This window comes from Cebus imitator, unplaced genomic scaffold, assembly GCF_001604975.1.
Source record: "Cebus imitator isolate Cc_AM_T3 unplaced genomic scaffold, Cebus_imitator-1.0 Scaffold85, whole genome shotgun sequence".
Classification (NCBI taxonomy): domain Eukaryota; kingdom Metazoa; phylum Chordata; class Mammalia; order Primates; family Cebidae; genus Cebus; species Cebus imitator.
In genome coordinates this window covers 192,503-215,464 of record NW_016107400.1, presented here as the reverse complement: position 1 = coordinate 215,464, position 22,962 = coordinate 192,503, and the positions used below count along the sequence as shown (strand labels likewise).

The 22,962-nt window shown below is 50.3% G+C and overlaps 2 protein-coding genes across 5 annotated transcripts in view; one reads left to right on the top strand and one right to left on the bottom strand.

Moving 5' to 3' along the window:
- Window positions 1-5,547: 5,547 nt before the first annotated feature.
- CUNH17orf50 (chromosome unknown C17orf50 homolog) lies at window positions 5,548-8,760 on the top strand. The gene is made up of 4 exons (XM_037740611.1): window positions 5,548-5,565; window positions 7,645-7,988; window positions 8,089-8,252; window positions 8,638-8,760. Exons 1-4 carry the CDS (start codon window positions 5,548-5,550, stop codon window positions 8,670-8,672), a joined length of 561 nt encoding a protein of 186 aa, XP_037596539.1. The 3' UTR covers window positions 8,673-8,760.
- Window positions 8,761-9,603: 843 nt separating this feature from the next.
- Window positions 9,604-22,962, bottom strand: part of MMP28 (matrix metallopeptidase 28) — a 40,833-nt gene continuing 27,474 nt past the window's right edge. For 3 of the 4 annotated variants that reach the window (XM_037740523.1, XM_037740522.1, XM_037740521.1), the window contains 7 exons: window positions 21,602-21,681; window positions 21,241-21,428; window positions 16,485-16,709; window positions 14,007-14,252; window positions 11,923-12,072; window positions 11,441-11,604; window positions 9,604-10,646 (listed from right to left, as the gene is read on the bottom strand). In XM_037740523.1, the coding sequence (XP_037596451.1) occupies window positions 9,876-10,646; window positions 11,441-11,604; window positions 11,923-12,072; window positions 14,007-14,252; window positions 16,485-16,709; window positions 21,241-21,428; window positions 21,602-21,681 (1,824 nt within the window). In that variant the 3' untranslated portion in view covers window positions 9,604-9,875. Of the gene's footprint in view, window positions 10,647-11,440; window positions 11,609-11,922; window positions 12,073-14,006; window positions 14,253-16,484; window positions 16,710-21,240; window positions 21,429-21,601; window positions 21,682-22,962 lie in introns of all 4 variants that reach the window. The other variant, XM_017534199.1, reaches the window with a different exon arrangement.

Genomic DNA, 22,962 nt, shown 5'->3' with positions numbered 1-22,962 from the left:
GAAAAAAAAAAAAAAAAAAAGAATGGGTTTGTGCCCTAGTTCTGGCCAATGAGATTCAAAGAGAAGTCTGTTGGAGAGCTGCTGAGAAGTCTCTGCCATGTCTTTTCTTCCTGCTTTGGTCACGGTTGCAGAAAGCCACAATGCCTAAAGCTGCAGCGGCCATGTTGTAATCAAGAGGAGACAAATAAGGCAAAGAGGAGGTGAGAATAATCAGAGCCCTTAATAACTCCATCTAGACGCTGAACCAGTCCTGGAGCACCTTACTACGTAAACTAACAAGCTTTATAAAGTTTGAGCTATTATTAGTTAGGCATTATGGATTTGACCAACCAGTTACATCTTAACTGACATGACGCTCAAAGTCTAGGATTTTTTTTCTCTATACAAATGTTAAGATGTTGTTACAAATACTCCCAATCAAGTAGCACTTACATACTATCTTACTGGATTGTTGTTCTTAATAAAATTATTTATTTATTTATTATTTTTTGAGACAGAGTCTCACTCTGTAGCCCAGGCTGGAATGCACTGGTGCGATCTCGGCTCACTGCAACCTCTGCCTTCCAGGTCCTGGTTCAAGCAATTCTTCTGCCTCAGCCTCCCCAGTAGATGGGATTACAGCCATGTGCCACCGTGCCCAGCTAATTTTTGTATTTTTAGTAGAGATGGAGTTTCACCTGTTGGCCAGGATGGTCTTGAACTCCTGGCCTTGTGATCCACCCGCCTTGGCCTCCCAAAGTGCTGGGGTTACAGGCGTGAGTCACTGCACCCAGCCAAACATTTTTTTTTAGAGACGAGGGTCTTGCTATGTTGCCCAGGCTGGAGTGCAGTGGCTCTTCACAGGCACCGTTATTGTGCACTGCAGCTGCAAACTCCTGGTCTCAAGCAATTTTCCCATCACAGCCTTCTGAGTTGCTGGGATTATGGGTTCCCCTCACTGTGACCCGTTCAGATATTTCTTTTCTCTTAAGCTATATTTATTGCCCAGCCAAAACTAATATTGCATTTCTGTGTTATACCTAATTATTAGAAGTTAAGGAGCTATTTATACTATTAGTTTCAAAAGTTACAGTTTAATATGAAAAAATTGTAGCTTTACCTTTGAATACTGACTTCATCTTGTCCTTTAGGTATGATTTCTATGAATAGCAGAAAATAATGCTTGTGCTTGCTGATAAAATATAGCCTATTTTCTTCTGGTTTAAACAGTCTCTTTCGGATAGAGATTCAGTCAATTTTAAGTTTTCACTCCTTACCAGGATGGCTTCAGCCCTCTCAGGGGGTTTCCCAAGCTGATGTCTTGAGTGCAGGAGGCACGCCTATGTTCCTGGGGCTAGTGGGATCACCTGCTTGCTCTCATGTTTTCAATGAAGACTGTACTAGTTCTCTGTGGGATCAATTTCTAGTGTGCTGGCTGGGCTCATGCCTGTAATCCCACCACTTTGGGAGGCCAAGGCGAGTGGATCACTTGAGTCAGGAGTTCGAGACCAGCCTGGTCAACAGTGTGAAACCCTGTCTCTACTAAGAATCCAAAAATTAGCCAGGTTTGGTGGTGCATGCCTGTAGTCCCAGCTACTCAGGAGGTTGAAGCAGGAGAATCGCTTGAACCCAGGAGGCAGAGGTTGCAGTGAGCTGAGATCACACCACAGCACTACATCCTGGGCAACAGAGCAAGACTTCATCTCAAAAAATAAATAAAATAAAATAATAAATTATAATGTGCTTTTATGTTAGTATGAGTTGTTTGACAATCTAACTTTTTATGAAGGTCCCACAAAACCCAAAATAGCCTTGTGAAGAGGGAATGCACATCCTAAGGATGGATGGCAAAGGGCTACTGGGCAGATTAGGGTTGGGGAGGCAGGAAGAGAAGAACGACCATGCCAGGGGACACTCTGTTGTGGTGTCTTGGTGGGATGCTCCCTAAAGACCATAGCACAGGAACCGGGTGCACTGGCTCGTGCCTGTAATCCCAGCACTTTGGGAGGCCAAGGCAGGTAGATCACGAGGTCAGGAGGTCGAGGCCAGCCTGGCCAATATGGTGAAACCCCGTCTCTACTAAAAATACAAAAATTGGCTGGGCATGGTGACGGGTGCCTGCAGTCCCAGCTACTTCGGAGGCTGAGACAGAAGAATCACTTGAACCCGGGAGGTGGAGGTTGCAGTGAGCTGAGATTGGGCCACTGCATTCTCTAGTGTGGGTGACAGAGCGAGATTCAGTTTTTTAAAAAAAGTCCACTGTACTCGGGTAGATGAGGTAGAAAGATCACTTGAGGCCAGGAGTTTGAGGCTGCAGTGAGCTATGATTGCATCTCTGTATGTAGTCCAGCTTGGGAGACACAGTAAGACCCTGTCTCTAAAAAAAAAAAAAAAAAAGACCATAGCACAGGTTCATTGGTTTAGATGTGCCTGCCAGGGGCATTAAATCTTAGCAAGTCTCTCAGTGAGACTGCTTATGGTGCCAGTGTCCATGAGCTACCCCCAGCAGTGGCCTCCAACCTGAATTGTTCCTGAGATGCCATCTTGGCTGTGTTCTTAGTCAGCAGCCTTCCTTGATTCCTATCTAGTTCTCAACTCTTTTGGTCATTCTGTGAGCTCTCACTATTCTTTCTCTTTAAATTAACCAGAGTGAACTTTTGAATTTTACAATCAAGAGCCGTAGTGGCTACAAATGCTTTCAGCAAATTTAAGGAGAATGACCTTGTTGGGAGACAATTCTCCTTGGGTCTTTTGTGTTTCTGCATGTCTTACAAGCAGAGGCCCTGACTTTTCAAGGGTTTTTGTATAAGTGAACAATCTTGGAAAATAGACGTAGTGCCTCCTTCCTGAGAAAACAGCAGGTTTGCTTACTACCCATTATGAAAGGTTTGGGTTTCCTAAGCTCGGAATTTCTCTTAGTAATGCAAACCTCTGCACATATAGGTATCCATTGGCACTCATCTTTGTCACTCATAGGACTCTGAAGCAAGGGAAGCTGACGCAAATAGGCCAAAGTTGATGTGCCACAGTAATAAAGTCCTTTGTCTCTGACCCGGAGCCTCGTGTTTTCTGGAAGGACCCATGAAACTACAACTGGTTCACATGGTAGCTTGCAAGGAGGATAACACTTCAGATCCTTCACAGTTCTTGATAGCGTTGCCCCGTTGTGGCTAGGAGATTCCCGGGGGCCAGGTCTACTCTCTGTTCTCCAGCCCAGCAACTTGCCTCCACCAAACTAAGATGCCCAAAGGAAGGGACCCCATCGCCCTCTACTCTCAGACTTGAATGGAGGATTATATCATTTTTGACTCTCAGACTGGGATCTCTTTGAGGTCAGCAACTTCATCTCAACAGACTGAGGACTTTCCAGAGCTGAATCTGTCCATTGCCCATCTGCACATTTCTCTCTGTGTCAATATACTCCACTTCAAGTCCAGGATAGGAAAGAATTTTCCTGTTCCTGAAGCTCCATGGTTTTACTCCCTCCCCCACTCCGGCCCTCCACACATACACAATATCCAGGAGCCATACCCGCCTTGTGCCCAAGTCCTACTTCCTACTGGACTTGGCACCATTCCCTTGTGTTCCTTGGCTCTAAGGCAATGAAATGGAAATAGGATAAGTAGGGAGCATGGGGTGAAGAAGGATAAGGATACAACAGGAGGAGGAGGAGAGAATATAATGATACAAACAAACCCAATGCTTTCAGTGATTCCTGCAGGCCAGGTAAAGCCCAGTACTATACTACTATCTCTGACTTATAGACTGAGGGTCAGAGAGATATCATGCTGAAAGTCACATAACTTTTATATTTATGTGGTGGAGCTGGGATTTAAACCCAGTTAATTGGGGTCAAAGCCACCTTCTACTCCACTTTTATGCCTTCCTAAGAGGTAAGGTAAGAGACACCTGAGTTGTTAGTGCTTTGGGAGGCTCTGGAAAAGGAAATTATTCCTGGGCAGAGCCTCATGGGCAGGTGAGGTTCTAGCCCCACCCCTTGTGATCCAATAGAGGCCCTAGAGACCAGACCAAGTTCTATGGGTTCTGGGCACCCTCTCACATCCCAGTCCCTGATCAGGGAAAGCAGGCAGCACAGCCTTGGGAAGAATGGATAAGCATGGTGAGTGGGGCTGGAGGGAGGATGGGGCTGGAGGACAGAATCTCTTGACCCTGGCTTGGACAATCCAGCCCACCACCATGAAGTCCAACCTTTTTTCAGCTACAAGCCCTCTCTTTTCTCCTTCCTGAATACTCTTCTTTTTTGAAGATAGAGTCTGACTCTGTCACCCAGACTGGAATGCAGTGGCGTGTTCTCAGCTCACTGCAGCCTCTGCCTCCCGGGTTCAAGCAATTCTCCTGCCTCAGCCTCCCAAGTAGCTGGGACCACAGGGGCATGCCACAACACCTGGCTAAGTTTTGTATTTTTAGTAGAGACGGGGTTTCATTATGTTGGCTGGGCTAGTCTCAAACTCCTGACCTCAAGTGATCCACTGCCTTGGCCTCCCAAAGTCCTGGGATTACAGACGTGAGCCACCACGCTTGGCCTCTTTTTGTTTTTTGTTTTTAGAGACAGGGTCTTGCTTTGTCACCCAGGCTGGAGTACGTTGGTGTTATCATAGCTCGCTGTAGCCTCAACCTGCCAGGCTCAAGTGACTCCCTGCCCCCCATGCCTTGGCCTCCCAAAGTGCTGGGATTATAGGTGTGAGCCACCACATCCAGCTACAGAATAGTGTTAATATCTGCTTCATCATCTCCACCTGCTCCTGTTCAGACCTTTGTCTTCTCTGACCTGGACCACTGTAATGACTCCTCAGTGGGGCCTCCTGTCTTGTCAGAGGGAACATCCTAAAACACAGCTTGGAACATGTCCCTCTACAAGAATGTTCAATGGCTTCTCACTACTGAGGGGCGAGGTCCAAATTCCATAGCGTACCACTTAATGTCCAGTCTTTCCTTCTCAACCCCTTTTCCTCCTCCCCTTACCTCCTGAAACATCTCTGAAACCCTTTTCTAGCTGGGTACTAGGCCTAGCCTTTCACAACCAGAAGGCTAGAACACCAATTATGAGCATTCCCTTTGCCCTTTAAATAGGATGGACTAGGATCAATAGGAATGTTTCTTGACTTTTCCAGAGCAAACGCCACAAGTTATGTCTTCCCTGCCCTCCTCTTCTCTCTCCTTTACAAACCTAGCTATCCAGATGCGACAGACACAGGATGCATGAGGCCTGGTGAATGTTTGCTGAATGGGCAGGGGACACCTTCCAGGGGAGGCCAGCTTAGTTTCCACGTCAGCCTGGGAACTTCCTTCCTGCTAGGGCTACTGCTTGGAGTTGTGGAATCTGTGCCCTGAACAAAGGCACCAGCAAGAGGGGACAGTGGTGGCTGAAGTCAAGCCTGGAAGGAGGAAGAGACACCTTTTCCTACTTGGTTCACCCTAAGGACAGCCTTTCCCAATCGGTCTGCCCATAGAGGGTCCTTTTTTCCATTTTTCTGATTATAAGAGGCGCCTTTTCTCATCATACAGAGGTGCTGTAAGCCCACCTGCCTGCCCACTCCACCAGCGGACATGGAGAGCTTCCTTAAGGCAAGACCAACTTGGAGGAAGCAAATCCCATTCAGAAAATAAAATACTCTATAAATAACCACGTATTGGCCGGTCGTGGTGGCTCACGCCTGTAATCCCAGCACTTTGGGATGCTGATGCAGGTGGATCATGAGGTCAAGAGATCAAGACCATCCTGGTCAACATGGTGAAACCCTGTCTCTACTAAAAATACAAAAATTAGCTGGGCGTGGTAGCCCACGCCTGTAGTCCCAGCTACTTGGAAGGCTGAGGCAGGAGAATTGTTTGAACCCAGGAGGCAGAGGTTGCAGTGAGCCAAGATTGTGCCATTGCACTCCAGCCTGGGTAACAAGAGTGAAACTCTGTCTCAAAAAAATAAAATAAAATAAAACAAAATAAATTTTAAAACTAAAATAAAAAATAAAAATAAATAACCACTTATTAAAATGGGATCAGTAAGCCCTGGGAGGCGGCTTGTGGCTGTGATCCCAGCACTTTAGGAGACCTAAGCAGAAGAACTGTTTGAAGCCAGGAGTACCAGCCTCGGCAAAATAATGAGACCCTGTCTCAAAAAAAATTTTTTTGGCCAGGTGCGGTGGCTCATGCCTGTAATCCCAGTACTTTGGGAGGCTGTGGTGGGTGGATCACGAGGTCAGGAGTTCAAGACAGCTTGGCCAACATGATGAAACCCTGTCTCTACTAAAAATACAAATAAAAAATAAAATAGCTGGGTATGGTGGCATGTGCCTGTAATCTCAGCTACTCGGGAGGCTGAGGCAGGAGAATTGCTTGAACTGGAATTGGGAGGCAGAGGTTGCAGAGAGCCAAGATGGCGCCACTGCATTCCAGCCTGGGCTACAGAGTGAGACTCCGTCTCAAAATGATAGTAATAATAATAATTATTATTAATTAATAATTAATACTAATAATAATTAATAATAAGACCCTTATTATTCCATTATTATTACTATATGACTCCCTCTCAAAATGATAGTAATAATAATAATTAATAATAAATAATAATAATAAGACTCATATTATTATTCCATTATTATTACTATATAAGACTCCGTCTCAAAATAATAGTAATAGTAACAATAATTATTTATTAATAATTAATAATATTAATAATTATTAATTAATAATAATTATTATTATTTTGAGACGGAGTCTCACTCTGTCACCTAGGCTGGAGTGCGGTGGTGTGATTATGGTTCACTGTAGCCTCCAGTCAGCGTCCCCAGCTCAGCTTCCTCCCACCTCAGCCTCCCAAGTCCAAGTAGCTGGGACCACAGGTGTATGCCACCACGCCTAGCTATTTTTTTTTTTTTGTATTTTGTATTTTTTTTTTTTTTTTGAGACGGAGTTTCGCTCTTGTTACCCAGGCTGGAGTGCAATGGCGCGATCTCGGCTCACCGCAACCTCCGCCTCCTGGGTTCAGGCAATTCTCCTGCCTCAGCCTCCTGAGTAGCTGGGATTACAGGCACGCACCACCATGCCCAGCTAATGTTTTGTATTTTTAGTAGAGACGGGGTTTCACCGTGTTGACCAGGATGGTCTCGATCTCTTGACCTCGTGATCCACCCGCCTCGGCCTCCCAAAGTGCTGGGATTACAGGTGTGAGCCACCGTGCCCGGCTGTATTTTGTTGTTTGTTTTTTTTTTTTGTAGAGAAGGTGGGGGGGTCTCGAACTCTTTGAGCTCAAGCCAGCCTCCCGCCTCGGACTCCCAAAGTGCTGAGATTACAGGCGTGAGCCACCATGCCCCGACTTACAAACAAGTTCTGAAAAATAATCCCGGGCCACCTGTGGTGGCTCATGCCTGAAATCCCAGCACTTTGGGAGGCCGAAGCGGGCGGATCACCTGAGGTCAAGAGTTTGAGACCAGCCCAGCCAACGTAGTGAAACCCCGTTTCTACTAAAAATGCGGTGGTGGACGCCTGATGTCCCAGCTACTTGAGAGGCTGCGGCAGGAGAATCGCTTGAGCCTGTGAGGCGGAGGTTGCAGCCAGCCGAGATGGCGCCACTGCACTCCAGCCTGGGCGACCGAGAGAGACCCTGTCTCAATTGAAAAATTATCGCGGACCCTTTTTCGGCGACAGCAGGCCGCCCTGACCTCCCACCGTCCCGCAGGTGTGAAGACCCCGTTGTGGAAGAAGGAACCGGAGGAGGCCCGGGCCGGGGAGGCGGAGCAGGAGGAAGCGAAGGAGGGGTCGGAGGAGGAAGACTACCAGAGGTCGCTGGAGGACAGCGCGGCGGAGGGCGAGGAGCCGCCGCGGGAGGCGGAGGAGAGCGAGGGCCGCGAGCGGCGATCGGTGTCCTACTGTCCGCTGCGCCAGGAGTCCAGCACCCAGGAGGTGGCGCTGCTGCGGCGCGCGGACAGCGGCTTCTGGGGCTGGCTCAGCCCCTTCGCGCTGCTGGGCGTCCTGACTGCTCCCACCGACAGGTGACTGCGTGCTCCTTCGCCGGAGCACTAGGCACGCGGTGCCCGGGCCCCAGGGAGGAGGGGCGGCCCCAGGCAATGAGCGCCCGGTCCCCGCCGGCAGGAAGCGGAGCCTACCGGAGGAGCTGTGCGTGCTGGAGATCCGGCGACGACCGCCGCGCCGCGGGATCTGTGCGCGCTGCGAGATCCTTTTCTGCAAGAAATGCAGGAGTCTGCACAGCCACCCAGCCTATGTGGCGCACTGCGTTCTGGATCACCCGGATCTGGGTAAGGCGGGGACCGCTGGGGCCTACTGAGCGCCCCCACTCCCAGTTTTGTGCTCTCCAACCTTTCCTGGCCCAGACCCCCCACCAACCTTCTCTCCTGGAACGCGGAGCCCTCTCCGGCGCATTCCACAGAACCGCCCCTTCTCAACTGCCGCCCAGAGCGCCCCTATCAAGCAGGAAGGCCCACTGTTGATGCTTGGTTCCCACCTGCCACCTAGCGCCCCCAGTGCAGAGCCCAGCATAGCCTAGAGCCCACTGTGAACAGCGCCCACCCACGGCTCCACCCCCCCCCCACGGCTCCACCACCCCCCCACGCAGCACCAGCGCCACCGCACACCTGACTCTGCCGCTCACACAGCCTCACCTTCACCTCTTGGGTATTTCAGATCCTTCTGGCCCGGTGGGCAGAGGCGTCGCCTAGAGAAAATAACCTCCAGGTTCCCTCATCCCTCTGACAAACCTGCCTCTTTCCCTGAAACCATTCAATAAAACCTCTGATCAAATTGTCAGTGCTTTGAGGTGGGGCACGGTGGCTCCGTGTGGGGATGGTCCTCCTCGGGTTCAAGCCAGAGGTAAAATCGTGGGCAGGGAGCCTCTTCCCTCGCCTCCGCGGAATGGTACAAGCTTTTGTATCCAAAGGCAGTCAAAGGGCCTTCTGCCCGCTATGCAGAGAAGAAAATGAAGGGGCAGGGCCAACAATGGCCCTGGGGAGCGGAGCACTGAACCCTTGCCAGACAGTTCTCCCCTCCCCTGGACGCCCTGGCTTCCTGAGGTCAGTGCTGTGCAGATGAGGCACTGGCAGGTGTGGAGGGGTGGGAGAAGCCTGGAAAACCAGATGCTAAAATAAATGCTGGCATGGGTGGAGGCAGAAGACACGGAGGCTGGGGAGCCGGTTCCTTCTCCAGGAATCCCAGCTATTCTTGGCTAGGCAGCAGGAGCTTTGGGAAAGCCGAGTGTGTGGCCTGGAGAATGCGGCCATTGTGAGCACAAGGCCACCCCCAGCCTGCAGGGCTGCCTGTTGTAGAGGCTGCATCCTTAGCGCCTGCAGCATTGCAGACCCCCAGGAAGGCCCCTTGACCTCTCCCTGCTGCGCACGGTTCCCCATCTGGTCTGGGGGGCAAGGACATTTTGCTTTTTGAGGAGAGGCAGGCTCCCTCTCTCCATCACAGCTCCACATGCACACACACACACACACATACACACACACACACACACACACACACACACACACACACACACACACAGAGACAGAGCTGACTGGCCCTGGCTTGGATAGAAGAGCGTGGCCCTGGCCTCCCCTGCACCAGTGCTCACCTGCTATCCCTGCAAAGGATGGAGGAACTGCTCCAAGGAAGGCTGCTTCCTGCCTCCCTGCCCACCAGCTGAAGACACCTCTTTATTCTAACCCGGGACAAAAAGCCAGGGACCGGCAGGGACTTGCATCAGTCTCCCTCCCACTCTGCGTCCTGACCCCACAAAGGGCCTCTGAGGTTGGAGACACCTGTGCCCTCATCCCCATCCATGCTTTCTGGGGGTGAGGCCTCTGACTAAACATGACACTGTTTTCCAAGAACTGATCCAGGAGGTCCTGGGGAGAAGGGTACAGTCTTGCAAAATGGTCTCTCTAATCTCCCTGTTGAGTTTCATATCCCCCTGCTTGGATCCTGGGGCCGTCACCTCTTGAATGGAACTGTACCTTTAGCAGAAGAAATAAATCCTCAAGGCCTGGGAAAGACAGAGGTCCTTGGAGGAAAGGGCCAAGGGATCTGGGACCCTTTTTTGTTTTTCCTAAGATTGATCCCACCCCCCATCTCCATCTGGTAGGAACAGACAAAGACAATGCTGCATTCTTCAAGGAACAAAGGCAGGCAAACTTCCAGATGGAGGCTTTGCTGTCGGGTCTTCTACAGAGGGACTCAGAGAGACGGGTTCTGCCCGAGGGGTGGGGAACACGATTTCGCCCTGAGAGCACCACCAGTTTCTGAGGTGAGGAGGTGACTTCAGAAGAGCGTGCTTCCTGAGTTAGCATGCCAGCAGCCCATCCAGGGCAGCTCAGTGGCCCAGCGGCCCGAGGTGGTCGCCCACAGTTTGGCCTGGTCGAGGCGCCAGTATTGGTCATCTCGGAAGAAGATGATGGAGCCGTCGGGCCTCGGCAGAGTGCCGCTGACCTCCTCAGGGATGCCGCCCCAGTCCTGCAGACTTCGGGGGTAGTAGGGTTCCACTTGCAGACCCCCTCGGGCCAGCACGTAGTAGCGGGAGCCCTTGAAGAGGACGAGGCGGCGCAGAGGAGGGAAGAAGAGGGCGGCATCTGGATGGCGGGGCAGGCCCCCTGCCCGGCACAGCTGTGGGAGACCCCACACTGGCTTGGGGCCCCGGAACCTCCAGCATTGACCCCCTGTGGACCATTGGGAGAGCCAGGGTGAGCTGGAGGCTGTCACTCATTGGCCTTCCACCCCACCTCTGTCTCCCATACCTCTGTTCCCCGCTTAAGCTGGAGCCCACGATGGTTAGTATTCATATCAATGAAATGCATTGTACTACTAGTTACAAATAGCAAGGTGGTAGTAGGGACTACCGTTATTGTCTAGACTTCCAGCAGGTGTCAGCACAGGGCAGATGGCCATCTCCCCTGCCATCACTACTAATGCTATGAGGGCAAGAATTTTTGTTTCGTTCACTGCTATATCCCTAACATATCCAACCTTGTCTAGTGCATACAAGGCACAAAATATTGGTTGAATGAGTGAACAAATGAATGAATACTATTTACCTATTTCCACGCATTTAGTAATATATTGCCCTCTCCAGGCAATATTCTCTTTTCATATTGCTTCCCCAGCAAATCTGAAGTATTGAATTCCCCATTCAAGAAATGCACATTCATAAGTTAAGTGACATGTCCAACCCTACACGGCTAGGATTCCAATGAAGATCCAGCTCTTTCTGCTGAGTTGCAGAAATCAAGAGCAGTCCTCTGCTTCCCTCTAGACTCCTCTCTGACACGCTCCCTGGGACCCTGGCACTCGATGCTCCCTAATCCATCACGGAAAGGTGCCTTCCGATGGAGTCTTCCCCAGGGTCATAGGATCCAAGTGGAACAGAGACTCCACCATGGACTCGTGTGAGAGTTTTCCCCTCTTTTGTCCCCTCTCTAGGGCATAGTTTTCCCAGCTGCCCCAGAGCCAGTACCTTTGAAGAAGTAAAAATCTCCATCCTCCAATGACACTGCAGCAGCCTCAATGTTGGGGGGCAGCCCAGCCCACCTTTCCTGTAGTGGACGGGGCTCTGAGACGTTGCCATCAGCTGCCACTTCCCAGAAGTGGCTCCCTTTAAAAATGTACACTTGTTGTTGCCTGTCTGCCCAGAGACAAGAGAGAGTTGAGGAGTGACCATCAGCCTCCTGCTGTCTTTCCAGGGAAGATGCTGTCCTAGAAGCCAGTTTCCCAAACGGACAAGCACAGGATATGGTGTGCACAGTTGGCACAGTGGGGAAAGTGGGCAGGAAGAAGCAGTGTTTTGCTTAGTGTGGAGCCATGGCCTGCAGGTGCTTGTGGTTTGGGATTTCTGGCTTTGACAGTCCATCCCCCTACCTTGTACACCAGCTCTGGAGACCCTAGGAGACGTGGGAAAGAAGGGAAGAAAAAAGTAAAGCACCAGTGGGTACTTCTTACCTACAGTGATGGCATCGAAGGAAGAGTGGCAGTATTGAGGGCCCTGGGTTTCAGGTTGCCTTCCTTGGGGACTGTGGGGGTCCCAGGCCTCAAAGTCAGTGAACAGCTTTCCTGGGAGCTGGACAGCCACTGAGCCCCCTAGGGGCTTCCCTTTGTAAGCAAGAAGATGAGAGAGAGAACACACATAGGGTAGAGGGTATGCTGTGCACATAAGACCTTCCCTTGGTTACTTTCATGGTTATCTAATATGAGGGGCAAGGAAGCAGAGTGGGAGTAGGGGGTTAAGAGTTGTTCCTGGGCAGGTGCGCTGGCTCACACCTGTAATCCCAGTACTTTGGGAGACCAAGGCAGGTGGATCACTTGAGGTTAGGAGTTTGAGACCAGCCTGGCCAATGGTGAAATCCTGTTTCTACTAAAAATACAAAACTTAACCAGGCATGGTGGTGCACACCTGTAGTCCCAGCTACTTGGGAGGCTGAGGCAGGAGAATCGCTTGAATCTGGGAGGTGGAGGTTGCAGTGAGCCGAGATCATGTCACTGCACTCCAGCCTGGGTGACAGAGCGAGAGTCTGTCACAAAAAGAAAAAAAAAAAAGAGTTGTTCCTGGTTGTTGGTGCTAACCATCAAAATAAACCCAAGAATATTCCCTTCTACCCAACATCCTGGGACAGAGGGACCTCCTGAGATAAAATTGGAGTGGGGGACTAAGCAAGGGTTTGGAACAAAGAAGGGCAGGAAGTCCTCTTCCCTGATTCCTGGGCAACACAGATGTTGTGAGGGCAGAGTCCAGAGACCCAGGCTGTGATAACTACAGCAATTAGAATAATTATATCATGGCCAGGCATGGTGGCTCATGCCTGTAATCCCAGCACTTTGGAAGGCTGAGGTGGGCGGATCACGAGGTCAAGAGATCAAGACCATCCTGGCCAACATGGTGAAACCCCATCTCTACTAAAAATACAAAAATTAGCTGGGCGTGGTGGCATGCGCCTGTAATCCCAGCTACTCAGGAGGCTGAGGCAGGAGAGTTTCTTGAAACTGGGAGGCGGAGGTTGCAGTGAGCCGATATCCCGCCACTGCACTCCAGCCGGGTGCCTGGTGACAGAGCAAGACTCTGTTTCAAAAAAAAAAAAAGAATTACGTCACCATCCTTCACTTATGAGAGAGTGAAGCAGAGTCCAACAAGCTTATTATTTGGTACCATCACCTGAATCCCAGTCTGCAATTTCCTAGCTGCATGACCCTGAGCAACTTACCTAACCTCTCTGATCTGTGGACAGAAAGATGCATACCTCATGGGTGTGTTGCATGTCAAATGCCTGGCCCATGGTAGGTACTCATGAAATAGTAGCTGTTACCATTACAGGGCACAAGTTTCTCAGGCTAAAAAGCAGGGCCTCAATTGTTATGCTCTTGGGCTCACAGAGGGAAAATGCCCAAGAGCATCTGCTAATCAGAGATGGAAGGTGACTTGAACCCAGGCCTCCTGGCTCTGCACATGGCACTCTGAGGGAGACAGCCCTGGGCTGAGACAGGTCCCAGGACAGCAGCACTGGCCCACCCTGGGGAAGAAGACCTGGTCTGAGCCCAACACCAGGCAGAGGTGGGCAGGCTTTGTGAGCAGGGGGCATCAGCATCATGGTGAGAGAACGGCTAGGGGAGAGCTACTGGCTGGGGCAGGAATGAAGGCTTTGGGGTCTGGGATGGGGAAGAGGTGGACACGAGGATTTGGTCTGGGTGATGGGGGTGACGACATGATGTGAGCGGGAGCTGAGGGGGCTGGGAGTTGGACAGAAATCCAGTAATTGGAACGCAAGGAGCGGGGTTGGGAACTGTGCACAAAAATTGGCTGGGATTGATGGAGAGTTAAGGGCCATGGACTCCGGGGAGCAAGAGTCCAAGGTTTTTCAGATTTGAGAGGGGGCATGGGGCTTTAGAATTGGGACGAATCCGCGACAGGGTGGCCAGATTCCTGTGCTTAGAATGGGAAATCCTATTTGAGGAGCCGGTGTCAAAGGACAGGAGGCCTGGGGCTAGGGGGAGGTCAGGTAGGACCGAGAGCAGGGCATGTCCAGGGGTCTCACCATACAGGCTCTGCACAGCCAGCACGTCGTCCCAGCTGAGCAGTGCGTCCCGGCCCAGCCTCTTGTAGTAGGGCGCCATGAGCGCGCGTGGTGCGGGCGAGTGGGTGAGGCCAAGTGTGTGGCCGATTTCGTGCGCCAGCACCACGAACAGGTTGCGCCCGCGGCGGCGGCTCAGGGACCAGCGCTCGTCTTGGTCGAAGTGCGCTTCTCCGCGGCGGGGCAGAAAGGCGTGCGCCAGGGCGCCCCCTGCAGGCGAGGCAGAAGGTCAGGGAGAGTCATGGCCCGCAACGCCCCCAAGTACCTGCGGCCCAGTGCAAATACCACTGGGGTGTATGTGGCTGTTTTCTGCTGCATAATTTTCCTCCTAAAATCTGGCAGAAGCTAAAGTGTGCAGAGGTGAACAGATGACTAGGCTGTGGACGCCTAAGAGGCACTGTGGTGCAGATATAGCACTGGACCACCAATTTGGGTGTCATTCCTACTTTTACAATCTACTAGCTGTGGGAGGATCACTTCAGCCCAGGAGTTCAAGACCAGCATGGGCAACAAAGTGAAGCCTCGTTTCTACTAAAAACCAAAAACATAACTAGGTATGGTGGCATGCACCTGTAGCCCCAGCTACTTGGGAGGCTGAGGTAGAAAGATCTCTTGAACCCCAGGAGGTTAAGGCTGCAGTGAGCTGTGATTACACTACTGCACCCCAGCCTGGGTGACAGAGTGAGACCCTGTCTCCAAACAAACAAACAAAACACAACAAAACAAAAACCGAAATTAAAAAAAAAAAAATGATGCTTGGAACAGTGCCTAACACATCACAAGGGTTACATAAGAATGACTTTCAAAAAGATCTAGGAGTAGGTAGAGTAGTTACCCCTGGAGGGTGGCACGATGGGACCTTCTCTTGTTTCTTGATTTAGGTGCTGGGAGTGTTCAGTGTGTGAAAGTTCATCAGGCCAAATTTGAGATGGTTCACTTCTATATGTATATGTACTTTCTTTAATAAAAAGTACGTACATATATACATACACTTTTTATAAGTATGTGTATGTATGTAAATATACATCTACTTTTTATTAACATATACATACATATAGAAGTGAATATATATATGATTGTGTTCTTGCCCTCCTCTGCCAGGGCACCTCTGGGGGCCTCTCTCTGCTTGTAACAGGAATGAGCAGAGGGAGTTGGGCCGGATCAGTGATTTTCAAGCTTTTAGTGTGCCCCAGATGGAGCTTATTAGATGTGCAGTTTCCAGGGTTCCAGCCCTAATGATTCACCTTCCACAGGAACAGGTGACCCTGACACAGGAGTCAGAAAACTGCACTATGTTAATGTTTGCATAGAGGCTCATTGAGGGTTCCTCCAGCTTTGCCTTCTTGGATCCCAAGCCAACTGGGACTGACAAGGATGGGGAGGCTGGACTAAAAGGAGAGCATCCTGGGGGCATGGAGAGTCGGCTGTGTGTAGGAGGAATACATGCCTATTTTGAATATACCTCCAGCTGTTTCGAGCACTGTTCACTCTGTTCAGCTCTCACTGGGAGACGGATGGGCAGGTTTGGGAGGGGAGAAGACCACTACTCAAAAAGCCAAAGTATGTCCCAAATCAGAGAGCTCCTTGGGGATCCTTATATCCTCACTCCTGGTGCAGTGCTGTCTTAACTAGGTATGGATAGAATTATCTCATGTAGATCACATGGATGAAGTCCGTTACGTATAAGTGCATGTGTGCACTACATGTGGATTCTTTCAAAGCTAGATTTCTCCTGGTCCTGACCCAGGTTCTGGTAGCAGGGCCTGGATGTGGGCTTTGCCGTAGGTGGGCTTGACTGAAAGCAGGAGGGTGTGAGGGAGGGCTCAAGTTCCCAGGCCATACAAGAGCTTAAGTCCCCAGCTTGAAGGGGTCTATCAGCTTTCCTTTCTTCATTATGAGAGGAAATGTGCAGATAGCCTATATTCAGGTTCTGAAGGCCAGCATTGGACAGAAGGGGAAGAAGGCGGTCTAAATTGCAGCCAGAGCCTTCAGGTTGGGGACAAACAGATATGTGGCGTAGGTATATGAAACACTTCCCTGTCGTGCCTCTTGCCCTGTGGCAGGGACTACGGTAGCTGGGGGTGGGGGAGCAGTGGTGGGCAGTGGATGTTTTTTAAGACTCTGGAGAACACCAGAAGCACAGGCCTGTCTAGAGGCAGAGGACAGATGATGGGACCTCGGGAGATTCTGCCAGAATGCATAATACTCTTTGGGATTTGCAAAGAGATGCAGAGCTTCATCTGACTGTCCCTTTGGATATGTGGCGCATAATAGGGCAGGGACCACTGTTCCCATTTTAGGATGAGGAGACTGGGGCATCTTTGCAGGACGATGGGGCTCGGCCAAGGCTACAGGGAGTGAATGCTTCATTGCCACCCCCAAACTGCCCCTCCAAGTTGGGTTCCCCTCCTGCTTTGTGAGAGGGAGGCTTTGTGTCAGCACCTGGGCCATCAAAGGCGTTGCCCAGCCCGTCGTTGTGGTCCCCTTGGAAGAAGGTGAGGCGGATGTCAGCGGGGCCTGTGGCTGGGGCCTCCCAGAACTCGAGCGCTGAGACGTTGCTCCACAACTGGAAGGCGGCACGCACGGCGCCCCGAACTGCCGGCTCCGGCAGGCGCTCAGGCCAGTTCACCAGGCGGTAGGAGAGGTGCTGCTTGTACCATTTGTTACCTGCCATCCAGAAAGCCCACATCAGTCACATCTGCTGCAGAGCCTGAGTCTGGTCCGCAGAGCCCCAGTATGATGGGAAAGCGTAGGCACTCCCCCAAGAGCCCCTGGTCTGATGGGGAAAACATAGTCTTTGCCCTGGGCAGTTCCGCTTTTGCCTGGGGTGATACTGCCTGGCTGAAGGCAGACTAAGAGGGCTCCCCTTACCCTGGACAGTCCCCAGTATAGTGGCTTGGACTGCAGAGGTCACCATGCGTTGGAGGGGATACAGCCTCTGCCCAGGAGAAGCCCCAGTCTGAAGGAGTCTGTCTGAACCCTTGGTCTAGGGTCTTATTCTTCCCCACAGCCTGGGCTGAGTCTGAGAACAGCTCTGTGCCTGTTGCTACCAGCAAATCCCAGCCCCGGCCTGCAGTGTCAGAGTAGAGGAGAGGTGGGGCCACAGAGGCCTCAGCTGTGACTCCCCCAAGCCCCCACCATCTCTCTTCAGCCCTCACACCCTCCTGCCACCTCCAGACACTTCACTCTGCCCTTTCCAGGGCCTGGGGCCCGCGACCAGCCAACAACCACAAGACTCATTCATTTGAGGTTCTTTCCTGCCCCTCTCCTCCTCGCTTCCTCAGGGACTTTGGAGAGCTCTGAGGTGAAAACAAATAAGAACAAAGGGTGTGTTTTGTCACTGGCTGAGAGAAATGTTTCCATCTCTGCTGAGTTAAGGCTTTCTCTCCCTTTGCCCCAAATTGCAACTCCTCCCAGAGGGCAGAGACTCTGGCCTCTTGCCTCAGCTCCCGTCAGCTGAGTCCGGGGCATCTACAGCTCCATGTGCACCCGGCAGCAGCGTGGCTGGAAGGGCCAGATCCTGAGTTTCTCCTTGGCTATTTCTGAGCCCAAAAACTCAGGGGCTGGGATTGTAACCTCGAGTGGAAGACTCGCGGCTTGGAGGCAGTGCTCCGGGGCCAAGGGTGTGATAACTGAGACCTGAGACTCCTGGACAAGGGGCCTGCCCAGGGTCCTGGAATGAGTGAGTAACTGAGGCAGGCCCTAACACCTAATCCAGGGCTCTTCCGCTATTCCACATAGACAGGCAGGCACATTTACCAGGACTCCAGGCTTATAAATCTGCCTGAACATCACTCCTTCTGGTCAAAGCATGAGCTGAGATTCTCCAGATGGAAGGGAGGATCTTGGAGAGAGTGGAGCTGGACTCCCTCCTCCTCCCCACTAGTACAAGTGGGGGAGGGGCACATCCCTCCTCCCACCCCTGAGCCAAGCTCCATTCAAGGCAATGCCGGCTCCCTGGGCCTGTTTGGCCTGGCAGCCACCCAACCTCTGCCTCCCAGCCAGTGACCAACCCTTAACGAGGGGAGAGGGAATGACTCTAAGGAAAGGAGGGAGAGAAGGAAGGCCTGGGGTCCAGAGGTGCGGCTGAGGGTTTGTGATGTGCCAGTCACACTTCCGCTGGGCACACTGTGAGTCTTCACTGGGCACCAGACTGGCGGGCACTGGGCTCTTTCACACCCTGCTGTGGGGGATGGACTCCCAGGCTCTTTCTTTCCCCTCACAAACCTTTAATCCATTAGCATAGTGTGAGATGGCTCCTTCTGCCTCTTTGCTGCTAGACGGGCCCCTCACTTCACAGGCAGAAGAGGGGGAGGGTGGGCAGTTCTCTCATTCTAGATTGCCAGTGAAGGTGACAGGTCGCAGAATAAAATCCTGTAGGAAACTGAGTGTGTGCATGTGTGTATTTGGGGGAAAGATAGGGAGGATGAATAGGAATGGGAATTGAGAGAAAACGACAGTTTTCCTGAGAGAGGAGCAGGGTAGGGGGTGTCGCTGGTGTGCCTGCCAGGAAGGAAGGACCTGGCTGGTGGCCAGCAGCCTGAGCCCTTGCTCCTGTCTCCCTCCAGATTTGCTTCCTTGGAGAAAATTAGCCACTTCAGGCCCTGTCCCAAACTCCTGGCCAGGAGGGGCTGGTTTTCATAGTGACCCCCAGGTCCTAGTAGCACCTGGCATTGTACCCCTGACACCCTTTCTCCAAAGTTCAAAAAGGAAGAGGGAAGGAAAATGATGGGAAGGAGGAAGAGAGCTAAAAGCTCTGCCTGGGCAGAACCCTGGAGTTCCAACTCCCAGCAGGTACCTGACACTGTGGAAAGAATATGGGTTAGAATCTCAGTACCTCTACTTGCAAACTTACATAACAAATTATGGAATCTCTCCAAGCCTCAGTTTCCTTATGTGCAAAATGGGGTTGATAAGACTTTCCCCACGGTAAGATGTGAGGCTTAAATGAGACTGCAACGTGAAGCTGCTGGGCATGTCATACCTACTCAATACATATGCATTCCCCTCTTCCTTCCTTTTCCACCCCAGATACACCCTGGTGTCCCCCACCCCCGCCAGCTCAGTGAAGGAATAGGAAGCCTGCAGGCATAGAGGCACCTGAAATGAGATTGCCAGATAAGTTTCTTTTTTTTTTTTTTTTTGAGAGAAGAGACTCCCTCTGTCACCCAGGCTGGAGTGCAATGGCACAATCTCAGCTCACTGCAACCTCCACCTCCCAGGTTCAAGGAATTCTCCTGCCTTTGCCTCCAGAGTAGCTGGGATTACAGGTGTGTGTCACCATGCCAGGCTAATTTTTATTTTCTTTTTTTTCTTTTTTTTTTTTTTGTATTTTTAGTAGAGATGGGGTTTCACCATGTTGGCCCGGCTAGTCTCAAACTACTGACTTCAGGTGATCTGCCCGCCAAACCGCTGGGATTAAAGATGCGAGCCATTTTTTAACCTTAACTATTTGCTGTTCATCTGAAATTCAAATTTAACTAGGCATCCTGTATTTTATCTGGCAATTGAATAATACTATCCTCTATCAAAAAGAGATACTCTGGTGGGTGTGGTGGCTCACACGTGTAAGAAGGTGCGATACGGCCAGAAGGAGGCAGCCCCAGAGCTCAGGTCCAAGTGCAGCTGCTGGACTGTTTCTGGGGCTGCCCCACTTTCCACTGCTTTCTCATAAGCCCCTTCCCCTTGGTAATCAGGAACCATCTCTCCTGTGCAACCTGGAAGGGCCTACGTCTCAGATGAAGGAACAGACCTTCAGTGAGCAAAGTGACTTGGTCCAGGCCACACAGCTGAGATTTGAACCCAGGGCCTCTGGCTCCAGGGATGCTACTCTCTGTTCTACCAGTGCCTCTTGAACTCACACATCTCCGCTGTTCTACTTCAATCTTCATCTCCATTGCCCAGAAACACGGTGGGACATAGAACCTGTTGACACCAAGGGCATCTTGACTCTGAAGCCGGACCCCATTGCTGACTCCTTGTTTTACCAGGAAGGTAGGCAGACAGTCAGTACTGAGGACCCAGAGTGGCTGGGCACGTAGGTGAAGCAGAATTGGGTTGGCAAACACCTGGAAACAGCTGCCCTCCAACAGTGGAGGGGAACTGCCCGCAGGTTCCTTATGAATTAGCTAAGAAATGAGAACAAACTATGTGCCTTCCATCCTGTTCCTAATGAATACTATCAGTAAAAGTAGTCAACACCAATAAAACTGGCAATGGCCCAAAGTGTTCCCAGTAAAATTAATGACAGATGAAAACCTGGTTAAAAATCCCCATTTTGTTAGAAATCTTGAAAGCTGCAACAATTGAGCAGAGAAAATTAGACTTAGTAAAAACAATCAGGATGTTAATATTACATATAGTAAAGCTTGTTATTTATGGAAAAACTGACAAAAGAATCAAATCTTCATAAATCTTAGACCTGTAAACATTTAACCCTGGAATATTAAATTTGGCAAAAAGAAGGAGGAGGAGGAAACAAAATAAAGCTGCAAAAGGAAAATCATGACAGCAGAAACTGCGATGTGTAAACTGTGCTATGCTGAAATGTTCAGAGAGGCAAATCCATTGAGACAGAAGTGGATTAATGGTTGCCAGCGGCTAGGGGAAGGGCAGAAGGGGGAATGACTGCTAATGGGCATGGGATTTCTTTTCAGGGTGATGAACAATGAACTGTTCTCGCATTAGATTGTGGTAATGGTTGCACAATTCTGCAAAACCACTGAATTGTGTACTTTAAATGGGTAAATTGTATGGTATGTCAACTATATCTCAATAAAGTGGTTACAAATATGCTATGGACAAGGTAAATCAATGGATCACATCTTTGTTGAACAACTGTTATGAAAAAGAATGAATTCTGATGAAAATAACTTCAGTAAATATAAATGAAAAATGTTAGCAACAGTTTAACTGCACTGCATTGAAAATTGATCAAGGAATTACATGGGTTTTGTGGGGTTTGATCTGGAAAAATACTTGTTCAATGAAAATTCATCATTGTAGATGTCATTCTGGTTTAAATGTCTGTATTCTCAGTCATGGTCCTCGAGCCAAGAGGTCCTATTCACCCACTCCTCCCCTGCCCTAGGGAAGAGAGGTTACTGACAAACTCTGGTCCCAGGCTCAGCGGTTTTCCTAGCCATTGGCTTTAAGACATTGGGAAATCTTAGCCTAGCTGGATTTTAACCGTGCTCACCTTGCTTTGCAAAGCGTTTCTTACGCCTCATTTGGGACTGGTGTCCAGCAAACAGGTCACTGATCCTCTCAGTCCAGGCCTCATAACTGTCAGTATCTGCAACCCCGCAGCGGGGACGAGTCATCTGGCGCAGGGTGGTGCGGTCCAGCACGCCGCTGACAGGTAGCTGAGACACCCACTGAAATGCTCTGTCAGGAGGAAGGGACCGCAAGGGGAGGGTGAGTGGTAAGGGTGAGGACAGGGAGGTCTGCCTCCCTGTGGCGTGGCCAGCCAGGCTTCCAGGAGGAGGGAGGAAATGGTCAGAGCTTGGCATCCTAGCACCCCTACCCTAACTAAGTCCTCTACATCCCTCCATCCCTACCTGACGGCATTGCTGAATCGAGTGGAGGTGGGAGCTTTGGGGACCTGTTCATTGAAGTATCCGTATTTTTCCAAGAATGCCTGTGGGAGAGAGGAATATGAGCTTTGTCCGTAGCATCCTTTTCCCTCCCGTGGTCCCCAAGGGCCCATGGCACATACATCCTGCCCAGCTTCACCTTTTGTCTCCTGCCCAAGAGGGTCTATAAACTATAGCAGAATGAGTCCTGGGATTAAAGTCAAAATGATCTGGACTCAATTCCAGGCCACCATTGACTAGCTGATGATCTCAGGCAAGTCTTTCAATATTTCTGAACCTTTGCTTCCTGATGCCTAAAACTGGGCCAGTAGTACCTGCCCTGCAGTACCTACTGGGCCAGTAGTACCTACCCATATCTTATGGCATCGGTAGGAATCTAGCAGGACATGCTAGACAGTAGAGTAACAGGCTCTGGGGTCAGGCCCACCTAGTTTTGAATTCCAACTAGTAAGATACTTCTCTAAACCACAGGTTTCTCAACTGTAAAGTGTGCTTAATACTAGTATTTACCTTAGAGGGGTTTTGTGTGTGTGAGGACTAATCACAAGAGTGCTTATAAAGCACTTAGCACAGTGCCTGTCACATAGTAGACAGCAGCTATTATAATATGCATTATGTACATATACCCCATTCATATGCATCCTGAAACAACTACACTCTCTAGAATATCTTCTGGTCTTGATTAGGAGCTGATCAGGTGCTAGCTCTGCCGTGGCTGGGTTGTGAAATGTCTAATTCTGGCTTCTTAAAAAAACAGTTATCTTCCCCACTAATGTATATATATTTGTTTTTGTTTTATTTTGTTTTTTTTGAGATGGAGTTTCGCTCTTGTTGCCTAGGCTGGAGTGCAGTGGTACAAACATGGCTCACTGCAACCTCCGCCTCCCAGGTTCAAGCAATTCTCCTGCCTCAGTCTCCTGAATCGCTGAGATTACAGGTGCGTACCACCATACCTGCCTAATTTTGTATTTTTAGTAGAGACAGGGTTTTGCCATGTTGGCCAGGCTGGTCTCAAACTCCTGACCTCGGGCGATCCACCTGCCTCAGTCTCCCAAAGTGCTGGGATTACAGGCATGAACCACTGCACCTGGCCCAAATGTAGATATAATAAAGGTCCTAGAACAACAAATGCGCTTACCACTAATTTTATAATTGATATAAAAACTTGACCCTCTAAAGATGTGTTTTTTGAATTAGAAAGCTTCTTTTATTCATTCATTTGTTAATTTATGCAATGTACTAGGTACCCTGCTAGGTACAATAAAATATAAGACATTCCTAGGCTGGGTGTGGTGGCTCATGTCTATAATCCCAGCACTTTGGGA

Coding starts and splice junctions, on each gene's coding strand:
- CUNH17orf50 (XM_037740611.1), top strand. Junction 7,989..8,088: donor CTGACTGCTCCCACCGACAG/GTGACTGCGTGC, acceptor CCCCGCCGGCAG/GAAGCGGAGCCTACCGGAGG. Junction 8,253..8,637: donor TCTGGATCACCCGGATCTGG/GTAAGGCGGGGA, acceptor TGGGTATTTCAG/ATCCTTCTGGCCCGGTGGGC.